Source organism: Panicum hallii, chromosome 9 (assembly GCF_002211085.1).
Source record: "Panicum hallii strain FIL2 chromosome 9, PHallii_v3.1, whole genome shotgun sequence".
NCBI classification, from domain to species: domain Eukaryota; kingdom Viridiplantae; phylum Streptophyta; class Magnoliopsida; order Poales; family Poaceae; genus Panicum; species Panicum hallii.
Genome location: NC_038050.1, coordinates 68201932 through 68214147, shown reverse-complemented (window position 1 = coordinate 68214147; position 12216 = coordinate 68201932). Strand labels below are relative to the sequence as shown.

Here is a 12216-nt window from a genome sequence, read left to right as displayed (position 1 = left end):
GATCGGCGACGATTAGGAGCGAAAAGGGCAGGTGGAGCCACCTCCTGCCACGTGGGGACTACACCACCCAACTTGCCCGGTCACTTTTCAGGTACCACCGCCCTCGTCAGTCGTCACCATACCATACTTATCTCCATTCCAGCCCCACTTGCCGGCAGGACGACCCCACCGAGGTGTACCCCACGGCATCAGTAGCAGTCCTCCTCACGGCATCAGTAGCAGCCCACCCCAAGCAGTCCACCACTCCACCCCGCGCCGCGCAGGCACAAGCCAAAGCGAAAAAAAGTCCGCGCGCAGGCCGAGCGTGCCACGCCCCCTCCCGGCCTCCCCGCCCCCGCGAGGGACGCTCGCGCGCCACGTCCGCGCGCGCGCCAGTGCGAAAGGTAGGGGGCCGCCGGCCGCGACGACGTGTCGCCCGCCCGCGGGCGCTGCCGCGTCAGCGCCCTTGGCCGTACGAGGCGCGCGCGCGGTGGAGGCGGACAGGCGGGCGGTCGCGTCGCCCGGCCGCGGTGACGTCAGGCGCGCGGCGGGGACATGGGACACGTATCGCGCCGCAGCGACGGGGGTGCGCGGTGGAGGCAGACAGCAGGATCCGGCACGGGAGATACGGCGACTCCCGCGGGGGCCGCCGCCGTGGCAGGCCTGGCGCGGGTCGCTGTTTGGCAAAAGCGGCGGGCGGGGGTGGCCTGCGCAGCTGCGCTTGGCCCCCGGCCGCGCCACGCGCGCGGGCGGCGTGAGTGGACGGACGGTCAGGATCTTTGCGGGGTGGGAGGAAGAGACGGCCGAAACCGAATGAGAGGTAGCTGTCTCCACGTCATCCATGGATGGCGACAGTGGCTAATTAACCAGGTGGTCCGTAGGCTGGCACTGGTTGCTTTAGGGAGAAGACAAGCAGCCTCGCTAGTTAATGGGATCTGGTCTTAGTTTAAGCTTTTTATTAATGCGGCTTGCTTGTGGGTCTGCCATGGGGCTCGTGAGGGTGGTTAGCTTAATTATATGTGGTAGCCTTGCTCAGTCGGCACTCCTACGTTTTTGATCCATGACGGCACATGGAAAGGCTTGCCTGCCTTTTCGCTGACCACTCGATTCTGATGCTGACAAGACCCGAATGATCGAGTCATCAGCAACCATAAAAAGACCTAAATACGGGCGTTGAAAATTGAGCGATCAGCGCGCTTTATGAACATACGGCATACGCGCTGGTAGCGGGAGTACATCAGACTTCATAGTTCATTACGATCCATCAATCAATTCACACAATTACAGCACCGTTCAGTGGGTTCTTCTCCCCTCTAAGCTACCAATACAATTTACAATGTAGTCCGGTCGACGCATCCCAGTAAACAGCGAAAATAAGCAGTAACCCTCCATCAGGACCCCCTCCGGATTGTTCTGGTAATGTCAAATTTCAGAAGAAAAGGAAATGTCCACTAGTGCTGTACATGAAGAAAACCACAGCAAACACGAAGTAGGTAGAAGTTACAAACGTTACGTCATCAGCTTAAATTTCAGTTTTTTCCTCTTTGGCGGAGGTGCCAAACCAAGATCTTTGCGGAGCTGCTCATCAGGCTGCAGCGTCTTTGGAACAGCACCAAATGCACACCGGGTGACTTCCAGACCTGAGAGCGCTTGGTGCAGGTAAACTGACGCGTCCTCCAAGTTTTGCTTCAGTCTACGAGTTCTTAGAAAAGCAGGCAAGGAAGCCCTGGAGGTTTGATGGGCCCTGGACTCGGGCGCATGAGGATTTATATCAGCAGCCTCAATGAACCTCTCAGTCGCCGCCTCCCATGACAACTCGTACCTCTGCATGTCTGTCAATGGAGCAGGCTGCTCTGATAGAGCATTCAGTGTTAGTTGCACAAATTCTTCTTCACTGTTATAGATACGGCAGTTGGGGAACTGCTTGAAGAACTCATTCGATGGGTGATTGGCACATATGACGATCTTTCCCATTGCCAAGGCTTCAGCAGTGGTCGTACAGACCACGTCTGTGGTGCTGGGGTTGATGAATACTTTATACCTGTTGGCAAATCAAAATGTTTCAGACTTTTAGCAGAAATGCCAAATCTTATTATCAAACTCCCAATCCCAAGTGATCTAACATTACTACTACTTCCCCAACCTCCTTTAGTTAACTTTGTGTAATTGTGTTTCAGTTCACTCAGATCACAAACATATGCTATCTAATAAATATTGACAAAAAGGCTGATGAAGAAATTGCTTTTACTGTCTTAACAATGGAAGATAATACATACAAATTTTGCATTCGAACTCAACTTTTGAACAGTGAGATGTGTTTGGCATGTTAAACTTGTATGACTGTATACTGAAATATGACAGAATGAATTTAGTAAATAAGAAACTCACTCATGGAACAAGGGATCTGCATGATCACGACCAGGATGAACATTGACAGCCAAACTCAAACATTTGGCAGATTCACGGACTTCATCAGAATCTTCTCCGCTGCCATATAAGTCCACTTCAAGACCAGCTAACTTGCTCTGATATTTGGACAGCAGGTCAAGAAGCTCCCTGTATCCCTTACTCCACACCATCTTCCCAATGTAGTATGCCCCTTTACTAAAGGCTTTCTCCCCACTCTGCAGCTGCCTCAACTTTAGTTTGCCTACCTCAAGAAATTTTGGATTAACACCATGGACGTTGCATATAACAGATCTGGGCAGATCTTGAGTGGCACCGGACAATCTGATTATCTGCACAAGTTCAGAAAAAGTTAGTATATACCTCAACCAAACAGGGAAGGATAATTCAACTATTCAATTTTCCAAATCCAGTTTATAGAGAGGCAGCAGAAAGAAAACCAGCAAATGCATTTATACGAGGCAAGTTCAAGGTACATAAGTGACATATTTCTCCAATTCTCATATTTTTTACTTTACTCTTATACCAGTATGAAGATATCATGCCACAGAAATACCAGAAAGTACAAGTTTCAATAAGCAATATGCAACCCTATCTGGGTACCACTACCAGCATGCAACTCTTGTGGAATGTGATAGTTCTGCATACATAAATATCTACATTGTTCTTCCAAAATAAGTAAGGTTAATTAGTTAATAAGAAAGTATGCCTATTTCTAGCATATAGCATTTGTACACTATAATTGAAATTTAAAACATATGTGCACAAACCCATACTCTTGCATAGCCTTGCTAGTTAAAATGAAATCGAATCATCCTTCACCAAATCCAATAATAGTTGCATATGGTCTTATCAAGCAAAGACCACACAATGGTCAAGTCCCAGTGGTAGAGCAGCATACCAGATCTTACAAAATCATGGAGAAAGTTGGTAATTTTGGATCCTCTCAGTAGTGCAGGAATTGCTAACTAAATCATTAGATGGTTTTGCTTGTGCTTCTCAATTCAATCTTCATGTGCGTTTCAAGGATTTCACTAAAAACCTAAGCAGCCTTTTTATTCACTTCTCTTGACTATAAGTTCAACATAAGTATATTTTTTTAGGAAAAAGTACCTACTATATTCACTGCATCAGACCAGGAGATAAACCAAGTTATAGCTAAAAAATATTGGTATTATATCTGAAGCAGATACTGGCAAGCATGCATAATTATGAATAGCAAGCACACACGCTTAATGAAATCTGTCTATTTATCACAAAACACTGTGTTGTAGATTGTTGATGTATGTGAATAAAAAGGTGCAACATCATGGACAGAAGTAATTAGATTTACTAGATACGAGCGAAAGTAATGTTATTAAAACAAACAATTTACTCTAGGTGTGCATATATGCAAACTCAAACTATTACCTTGTGGCAATATATTCGAGTTACCCAGGTGTTGGCATACTTGAGGAAACAAGCAATCACTTGTCCATTCTTTTCTCTCCTTACATATGCTAGATAATTTGTGTGAACAATTCCTATCACTCGCCGGAACTTATTTTTCCATCTTCGCCCATGGTGGTACCAATTTAGATGCTCAGGCTCTTCCAATACAGCAATGTCAGCCACTTCATCTGGAATGCATTCTGTAATATCTCCAACTGGGAGAATGCTTCTCATATCTGTAGAAAACTGCATCATAGAAAAGGGGGTCAAGTTCTCTTAAATACACACAAACGAAACTCTATAAAAAAAGATGCAAATCAAGAATATTGTTGGATTGAAGCTAACAGCAGCAAGTTCTGCATGCACCAGACACTGAGCAAAGCTTCACCCTACTTAGGATAGCTTCAGGAAAGGACTGGTCTAGTACAAAAATCGAACTAACTAGGTAACCACATGGCTCACATAATCACATTGGATGAAATGGTCTGTTCGAAACAGCTTTACTCAGGTTTCCATAGACTTAAACAAATGCAATGTGGCATAAAAGAGTAGACACGATTACTCTAGGTACACAGAAGAGTGCAAAGGATAATTCTAAGGACTAATTTGGGCTAATATCCTCTCAGTTTCACATAGAAATTACAGGGTATAGAATTATTATACCTTCCCAGGGTAAAATTTGATGCTGAAGGATGGCCTAAAGTCAACCCTCTCCTCAATCCAGCGACGAACATAGCTCTCATGCTCCAGAGGCGAGTCAAATACAACCTTGTTGGGATAAACTAACTCTTGGTCCCTTAGACAAAGCCAGGGGATTACCAACGTGACATCCTTATCACCATCCTTTGCGAGGTATGCAGCTCGGAACAAAGGATTGATGGCGGTTCCCGTCATCCATGGGAGACTTGCGGTGGTGAATATCGCGAAATGCCTTCTCATCCTCGTTGACATGGCGCGCGTAAGTGTATGTCAGGGAGAGTAACGAATCACTGGTTGCTCTGCCACCCAAATCTGCTATCCTAGCACATTGCCATCACGCAACTCAGCTGGAAAGCACAAGACAAAGGCAAAGTCATGAATCAATCAAGTAAGCACTAAATGCACAGTACCTGCTAAGCAAAAATAGATTTCCCTCCTAGAAACAATCGATCGGGCTACAGAAACAAGGGGCATATGCGGGCACGCCGCAAACAACAAAATCAGGCGCATAAACGCGAGCTATGCACGGAGCCTTACTAGCAACAAAAATTAGCGAGTGGCGACTGGTCCATGAACAGGGAACGGGTGGAATCGGCCGTCGAGAGCTAGGGAAACCCAACGTGCTCAGGGAACAGGGGCTTACCAATAAACCCAAGAGAAATCCCTGGTAGAGGAAGGAGAGGAGGGGAGGAGCTGCCCACACCCGGAGCACGGAAGAGGGGGAGCGCGCGGGAGGCGGCACGGGCCGCCGCTTCGGTGGGCGGGCGACGGCGGCGGCGGAACGGTAGCAAGCGTGAGGGCGACTCCTGCGAGGAGGGTGGCGTGGCGGCAAGAGGAGAGCGGCGGAGCGGGAGGGGAAAGAGCAGGGAGAGAGGAGGCGGCGTCAGCGTCACGCTCCACGCCTGTGGGGGTGCCGTTTGCCGCGGTAGGTGGATCTGGGCCACACCCCAGCGTTTGGACGGTTTGGACGGATGGGAGCCGACGACAGAACCAGGGGTGTTTTTATAAGAAGACGCCCTAACCGACGGGGGATGGAATATACCGTCCCCGCCACCGGAAATGCTCAGGTCGAACAGAATCCCAATGCCGTGGAGGTTATTTTTAAGTTTGCTCTGTTGGGGCCCGTCAACCGGGTCAGTTGTACAAGTACAACCCCTTCTTAAACCAGAAACTATAATTTTTACCTGGAACCAGTAGGAAGACGAGATTAGCTGGCCCAGCTAATCCATCTAACCTATCCATTGCCTATATTCAGACCAAGTAATCTGGCAAAGGAAAAATAAATTCTAGATTAAACTAGCCCGACTGTGAAAGAATTGGGAAAACACTAGCTGCCTGGTTATTCTAATTCCGAACAGAAAGTAGCGTTAAGATCAATTCACCACTGCTGGTGGTGTGCCATTGAATTGGAATCAAGAAGTGATGCTGGGGTCAGCCGGAATTTGAGTGTCATCCATCGGCCATCGCAATAGCTTCTGGCACCTGGAGAGCGGCGAAGGCCGGCTTGACAAAGTCTAGGTAGTGGTTAGTGTCGAGCGGCGATCGAAGGCCACCGTTGGGCCATCGGCCATGGGAGTATGGAACTGTAGAAGGGGCCTGAACGAGGCGGAGGAAAAGAGGGCGGAAAAAAGAATGCGAGAATGCGAGAAAGTCAATAGTTTGTTAAATCATCCAGCTCTCAGCACGTACATTTACCATTAAGAAACAAAGATCTTTCAGCAGATTGTTTGCGGAAATAGCGCACACCCTGTAGGTCATCCTATTATCCCATGTTGGGGAAGAAATGGAAATACCATATCAACAAAACAGGAAGGGCATGCCTTACAAGGTACAAAGATCAGGCTGCAAATTATCAAAACTGGAGGCAAACCTAGACACGTGATATTCCAATAAAATACAACATTTCCGGCGGAACTAGAGCAAAATATCTTACTGTGGAATAACCGTTTCATGCAGATAGATTACCCAATTTGCAGCCTCATTCAGTACGCATCACAGACTCTGGAGTCTTTACAGTTCTGACTGGTTCAGCACATAGTCCCACTACTCATCCAACTATAGCTTCACATACTTGTCGACATACCCCTGAAGAAAATGAAGTAGTAAAGCAAGTTAGTGGAGCCAAATATTCATCACAATAAATGCGTGCTGAACAAGAAAATGGTACACTAAAGAACAAAAGGAGAATATAGTACCATTAAGTTTGAAATATTAGATATAGGATCACATCATTTTTTGTTATGTAGGCAGTGTGATACAAAGCTCTCATCCCGAAAAAGAATGAGAGCTCAAAACTTGCAAGAACAGAATAAGATAGCTCATGTATGTTGCCCCCTTATGTGGGACCTATTGATCCAGACAGATTTTGATTCCCATGTTGGAATTCAGAAACTTAATCAAGATGTTAGCCCAAGTGATGAAGCAAATACAGAATTTCATTTGAGTCCAGGGGTTCAGGCACCCCCTGTTGCAATGTTTCAAGAAATCATCAAAAAAATCATGTAGGTAACAAAGTTAATAAACCTGCAAATATTCAATTTCGAATTCGCCTTTGATATTGAGATTTAAAAAACACAATCAATACTGTCAGCACATGATGAATGGTGCCATATTGACTGCTTGTTTATTTCGTTTCTCGACATCTAGGAAGAATTTGAAACTGTTTTTTTTTTGCAGATATACTTGACTTTATGTTACTACATACATGATTGTGTGGCAAATTTTTGAAGCATTGCAACATGGCAAATTCACTAATGGGGGCGCCCATGCCCCTGGATATGAAATCTGTACTACGATGAAACAAATAATGGCCAGATGATGACCAGACAACTTAAATATAGACAGTATGCTCATTTAAGTGATATTATCAGAATGGAGCTTTCACATATAAAGAAATGTTGCCAAACTCAAATAAACAATTACCAAATGGCTGGATGACAACATAACAAAGAATTCAGGACAGAAGAGTAGGAACTCAAAAGCGTGACACCAACTAAAGTGCAACTTGTGTTTCTCAGTGTCAAGGGCATGTCATAATCTCCACTTCTCCACAATATTCAGTTTTATTTTCTTGAACGCGCAGGAGAGCTGCGCATCAATATATTAAGAAGAAGAAAAGGTGTAAAGAGCCCCCAAAACAAAAATGTTACAGGGTTATAGGGTCTGTAACACACCCTGAGAATACACCCTAAGCTGTCTCCACAATGTTCAGTTGTTAAACAATATGCCATGAACTACTGCATAGTGTATATTCTCACAGAATGCTACAAACATGTGAACATAATAAATACACAAATAACCAATATGCTAGACAGGTGATAATAGACATACCATTACTAATTTGGTCACCTTCCTTTGAGAGGATTGTACATAATGTCTAATCTTGGCAGGTGTCTTTGGAATATGACTGCTAGGGACTGAATTAGAAACCTTATCAACTGTTTTCCTGACAATAGTTTTGAAAGCCTCTTTGCTCATGTTTCCCTGCCTCCATGATGGCTTAAGAACTTCCTTAACAAAATCTGCAATAGCAATCTTAAAAAGCTTCATTGATCTGGAATCCTTACCCTTCTTATTTTTGTCCATTGTTTGGTCATCGTCAATATCACCAGGGATATCTGAGTTCCAGTCTTTAGCACCCAAGAATTCAGGACTTGCATTCTCCACCATACCTGCTTCGGTATCTACTGCCACCTCTCCAAGTCCCTCAACTTCTGACTCGGCAACAACCCCCAGTCCATGCATACTTTCACTATCCACTTCTATATTCATAAGTTTTGACACATCACGACTATCAGCAGCACTCCGGTTTTTACCTTTACCAGGATCTACCTTGTTGATTGAACTGCTTGATGGTTCAATACTGTCAAGCAATGGATCATACGGAGCAGCAGAAGAAAACTCCTGATGGAATGGCTTTTGTTTATTGGAAACAGCTTCTGCAGAACTTTCGTGGGCATGTGTTCTAGATCCAGGAAATGATTGACCAAAAGGAGACAGGACATTCATGTGTTCTGCTTTTGTGGAGATAGAACCAACTGCATTTGGGCTTACAACAGGACCAATATCTAGGCTTGGATCTGTTTGTTCAAAGGTAGATGCAAATGGGTTGTAGTGGGGTTTGATAGATGATTTAGGTAAACCAACCTCAGATAAAGGACCAAGATCGCTACTTCCTGGTAGTGTTGATGGAAATCTCTGGAAAGGATAAACCAAGTTAGTTCCTGAATCCAGATTCCCAGGAGGTTGGTGCTGGCCAGAAGGCGGCTGATGAGATGGGTAAGATAGACCTACACCACCAGAATACTCTGACCATCTGTTTGGAGGAGGTACTGGAGCATTTTCAACAGGAATGGCAGAAGGCTGCTGGTGAGAAGGAACAGCCAGTGGGAGCGTATGATGATGGAAGTCCAATGGCCTAGGACGAGACAGCTCTGGTGGAGGATAGCTTCTCATCTGGTTCTGCATAAACTCATTTTCTGGTGCAATAACATTATGCTGGAACTGCGTTTGAGGGAATTCTGAAGCTGCATATAATGGTTGTCCTGGTAGCCGAATCACATTTGAGGATGGCATGTGTTCAGGAGGGCCCAAACTCTGAGGATGAGGCTGGAGATGATCACGTGCCATGGAGTTCTTGGTAGGAGCACTTGCAGTAGATTGGCCCGCAGGAATTTGATCACCAGATGATGAAGACACATTTAAGTCTGATTGAGACTGTGATGGGCAGCATGGTCTTTGCACCTTATAAGGATCAGCTGCATTTGCAGAAACAGACACTGGCTGTGAAGGCTCAGAAGTTAAATTGTCACCATGAAAATGCTGTCCAAGGGCACCATCAGGTGCAGCATTATCTCCCACTTTGCCAATTAAATCATTTGAAGAACTATTCGATTTCTCTATCAACACCAGGCCCTCTTGCTGAGCAATTCTATCTCCTGAATCATTACTTTCTCCAGCAGGATGAACCCGCTTAGCATATGGTGGCCTGCTTTGATTTCCAGGTGAGGAACTGAAAGAAATTTAATATTGTTAAGACTTCCAAAACAGCAATTTATAAATATTGAATGTCATAAAAAAATCTAAAGAAACAGAAATGCAACTACGCAGATGAATCGATGCATCTATTAAAGGTTCATGGGAAGGTACAAGGTCCCATACCTTCGGAATGGACTGCCCTTGTTTGACCCCAGCGGACTACAACTTCTACCATGAGGTGACTTGCTCCGGTTTCGTTTCCTTTGCCTCCTCCGATGCCCTCCATCAAATTCACTGTCACTTAAATCTTCCTTGGCTAGATGCTCAAGCACATCTGTGCCACGCTTCACTGGGCTGCTCTCATCCTTGAGACGATACTTTCCAGCCTCATCATTATGTTCAGTGCCAGAAGGCGCACTCACATTTCCTTTCGCATTAGCATGTTTCTGATAACTGATTTCAGTATTTCTATCATCTGGTTGATTGTGCTTGTTATCTTCGGGCAATATAACGTGGGTGCTGGCACCACCAGGACCAGGACCAACCTCATTTGCACTGTCATCAGAGGCATAACCTTGTACTAATCGGAGTGGGCTCCCACCATCCACGGTTACATGTGCAGTTTTAGCATTCTCACCACTGCCAGGTGGCAAATTCTTGCCAAGGCTTGAAACATCACTGACAGACTTTGACACATTAACATCTCCAGTATATTCGGCAGTCACAAGCGAAGAATTCTCTGGGGTAAGAGGTTGCCTTGATGGAGAGTCCTCATCCCCTGACATTTGTCATGATAAAGTAAATGTCTAGAGACAAATTAAGCTGAAATGCCAAAGTCAGGTACGATGTTCATGCACAGATGTTTTTCATCATATAAACTATCATTTTTTATTGCTGCAACACAAAATGCAGCAGCGTGAATAAAGTGAATTTCAAACAGAGTAAGTGTCACCATACAGAGATGGGGGAGAGAAAAGGGAGTGCTAACCATCCATATCCATATCTGAGTCATCAGACACAATTAGCTGACTAGCTGCTTTCAGAGTTTTGGCATCATGGCCACCATCACCGCCTTCTTTTCCTTCTGCTTCTGCATCCCATGACTGTGCGACTACAGCAGTGTGAGGTCCGAGCGGCACAGTAGGGGGAGGAGACGAGGGTGGTGGAGGAGGTGGTGGCGGCGGGCCAGATGGAGGCAGCGCATTCTCCGGAGCAAAGCTGGGTGGCCGAGGCGGCGGTGGAGGGAGGGGCCCTAGGATGGGATACTGTGGAGGGGGCTGATAGATAGCTTGTTGTGGCGGCAGCGGCCCTGGCATTGGCATCGGCGCATAACCTCTCTGCTGCGGAGGCATTGGCATCGGTGCATAGCCTCTCTGCTGCTGGGCAAAAGGGTATGGCTGGTTCTGAGGTGGAGGTACCCCGTGCTGGTATGGCACAGGTGGAGGCCGCATTCCTGGATGCTGTTGGTACGGTGCTGGCGGCGGCTGGGCATGTTTTTGAGGGAAGGACCCAGTTACCCCAGGTAGATGGGGCGGCGGCGCGCCATGGCGATAGTGTGGATTAAAGCTCCCTCCCTGCCCGTACATCTCTAGCTCGGAGACCAATCCTCGAAACCTCCTGCAAAGTTCAAATTCCTTATCAGACCTGGTCAACAGTCAGTGTGCAATCGAAACCAAACGAAACTACGCAGACATCCGATAACGCGATTAGCCCACTAAAATGACCCCCAAAAATTCAAACCCTAGATCAAACCTGACAAAGCTCACATCAACCGGAGAAACAGCACCACGAAGCATAACCACCAAGGACAAGAAGAGTTCCACAATTACCTCCTACGAGTCCGGAGACTAGACCCGCGGCGTCCCGCGGGAGGCTAGGATTCGGATTGGAGCGGAATCCCCCCGCAGCGCGTGATGGGCTGCGATCCTCCAGGGGCGCCGGCACGGCGAGGCGGGATCGAGCGGCGGCGGCGCTAGGTTGCTGGGATTGGTTCGGATTGCGAGATTTTGGTTTCGCGGTGTGCCATTCGGCGAGGAGGAAGGTCGGGGGGAGGGAGCAACGACGGGTGCGTGCGAGAGAGACTGACTTTGGGTGAGCCGCATGATGCTGGTATCTGGGCCCCGACGAATGGATCGGACGGTCAGGATTTCCCTTCGGCCCTAGGGAAGGAATAAAGGGCAAGCAAAATATGTTTTCTGTTTTTCTCTTATTAAAAGGGAAATAATGCTTTTATTCATTTCTTCTTCCTTCGTTATGAGATATCAAAGAGTACTAATTCCGAATTTCCCCTGATGCGACACAACAAAGAACTTGCCAGATACTTTTGTGTTTAAAAAGAACTCGCCAGATGCAAAGAGGTCGTTCCCTGCAAATGAAAATTATAAAAAGATACAGAGAGGTTTTCCGATAACCAGAAAATATCAACACCACAAACAAAGATAAACAGCCTGAATATTCCTTGCCGCGGAGATATTTCCTCTGTACGACTGTACCTTAACATGTCATTATACTTGGATTTTGCACAACAATTCACTACAACAATAAAGTATAAACCCTAGTACTTTTGACTCCATTTAAGATTTACAACCAACCACACTTGAAAAACCAAACCAGTAGTTGGTTTAGTTATTGCTCGTGCAATGCATTGCGCCAGTGATCAAGCAAAGCTACTTGAACAGCATCGCTCTCAGACTTTCAGCAAGCAAAGTTTTCTTGAAAAGCATC

The 12216-nt window shown here is 46.2% G+C and overlaps 2 protein-coding genes across 3 annotated transcripts; both read right to left on the bottom strand.

The window, feature by feature from the left end:
* Nucleotides 1–1203: 1203 nt before the first annotated feature.
* LOC112873714 (digalactosyldiacylglycerol synthase 2, chloroplastic-like) lies at nucleotides 1204–6582 on the bottom strand. 2 transcript variants are annotated; one of them, XM_025936740.1, is made up of 5 exons: nucleotides 6449–6582; nucleotides 4480–4862; nucleotides 3796–4062; nucleotides 2368–2717; nucleotides 1204–2020 (listed from the first exon to the last, which is right to left on the bottom strand). In XM_025936740.1, the coding sequence occupies exons 2-5, from the start codon at nucleotides 4765–4767 to the stop codon at nucleotides 1489–1491; spliced, it is 1437 nt and encodes a 478-aa protein (XP_025792525.1). In that variant the 5' UTR covers nucleotides 4768–4862; nucleotides 6449–6582; the 3' UTR covers nucleotides 1204–1488. The 2 variants fall into 2 exon arrangements, with proteins under 2 accessions (XP_025792525.1, XP_025792524.1); XM_025936739.1 differs by lacking the exon at nucleotides 6449–6582 and adding an exon at nucleotides 5159–5473.
* Nucleotides 6174–11602, bottom strand: LOC112873713 (uncharacterized protein KIAA1522-like). The gene is made up of 5 exons (XM_025936738.1): nucleotides 11322–11602; nucleotides 10481–11109; nucleotides 9676–10270; nucleotides 7846–9526; nucleotides 6174–6600 (listed from the first exon to the last, which is right to left on the bottom strand). Exons 2-5 carry the CDS (start codon nucleotides 11076–11078, stop codon nucleotides 6571–6573), a joined length of 2904 nt encoding a protein of 967 aa, XP_025792523.1. The 5' UTR covers nucleotides 11079–11109; nucleotides 11322–11602; the 3' UTR covers nucleotides 6174–6570.
* Nucleotides 11603–12216: the final 614 nt, after the last annotated feature.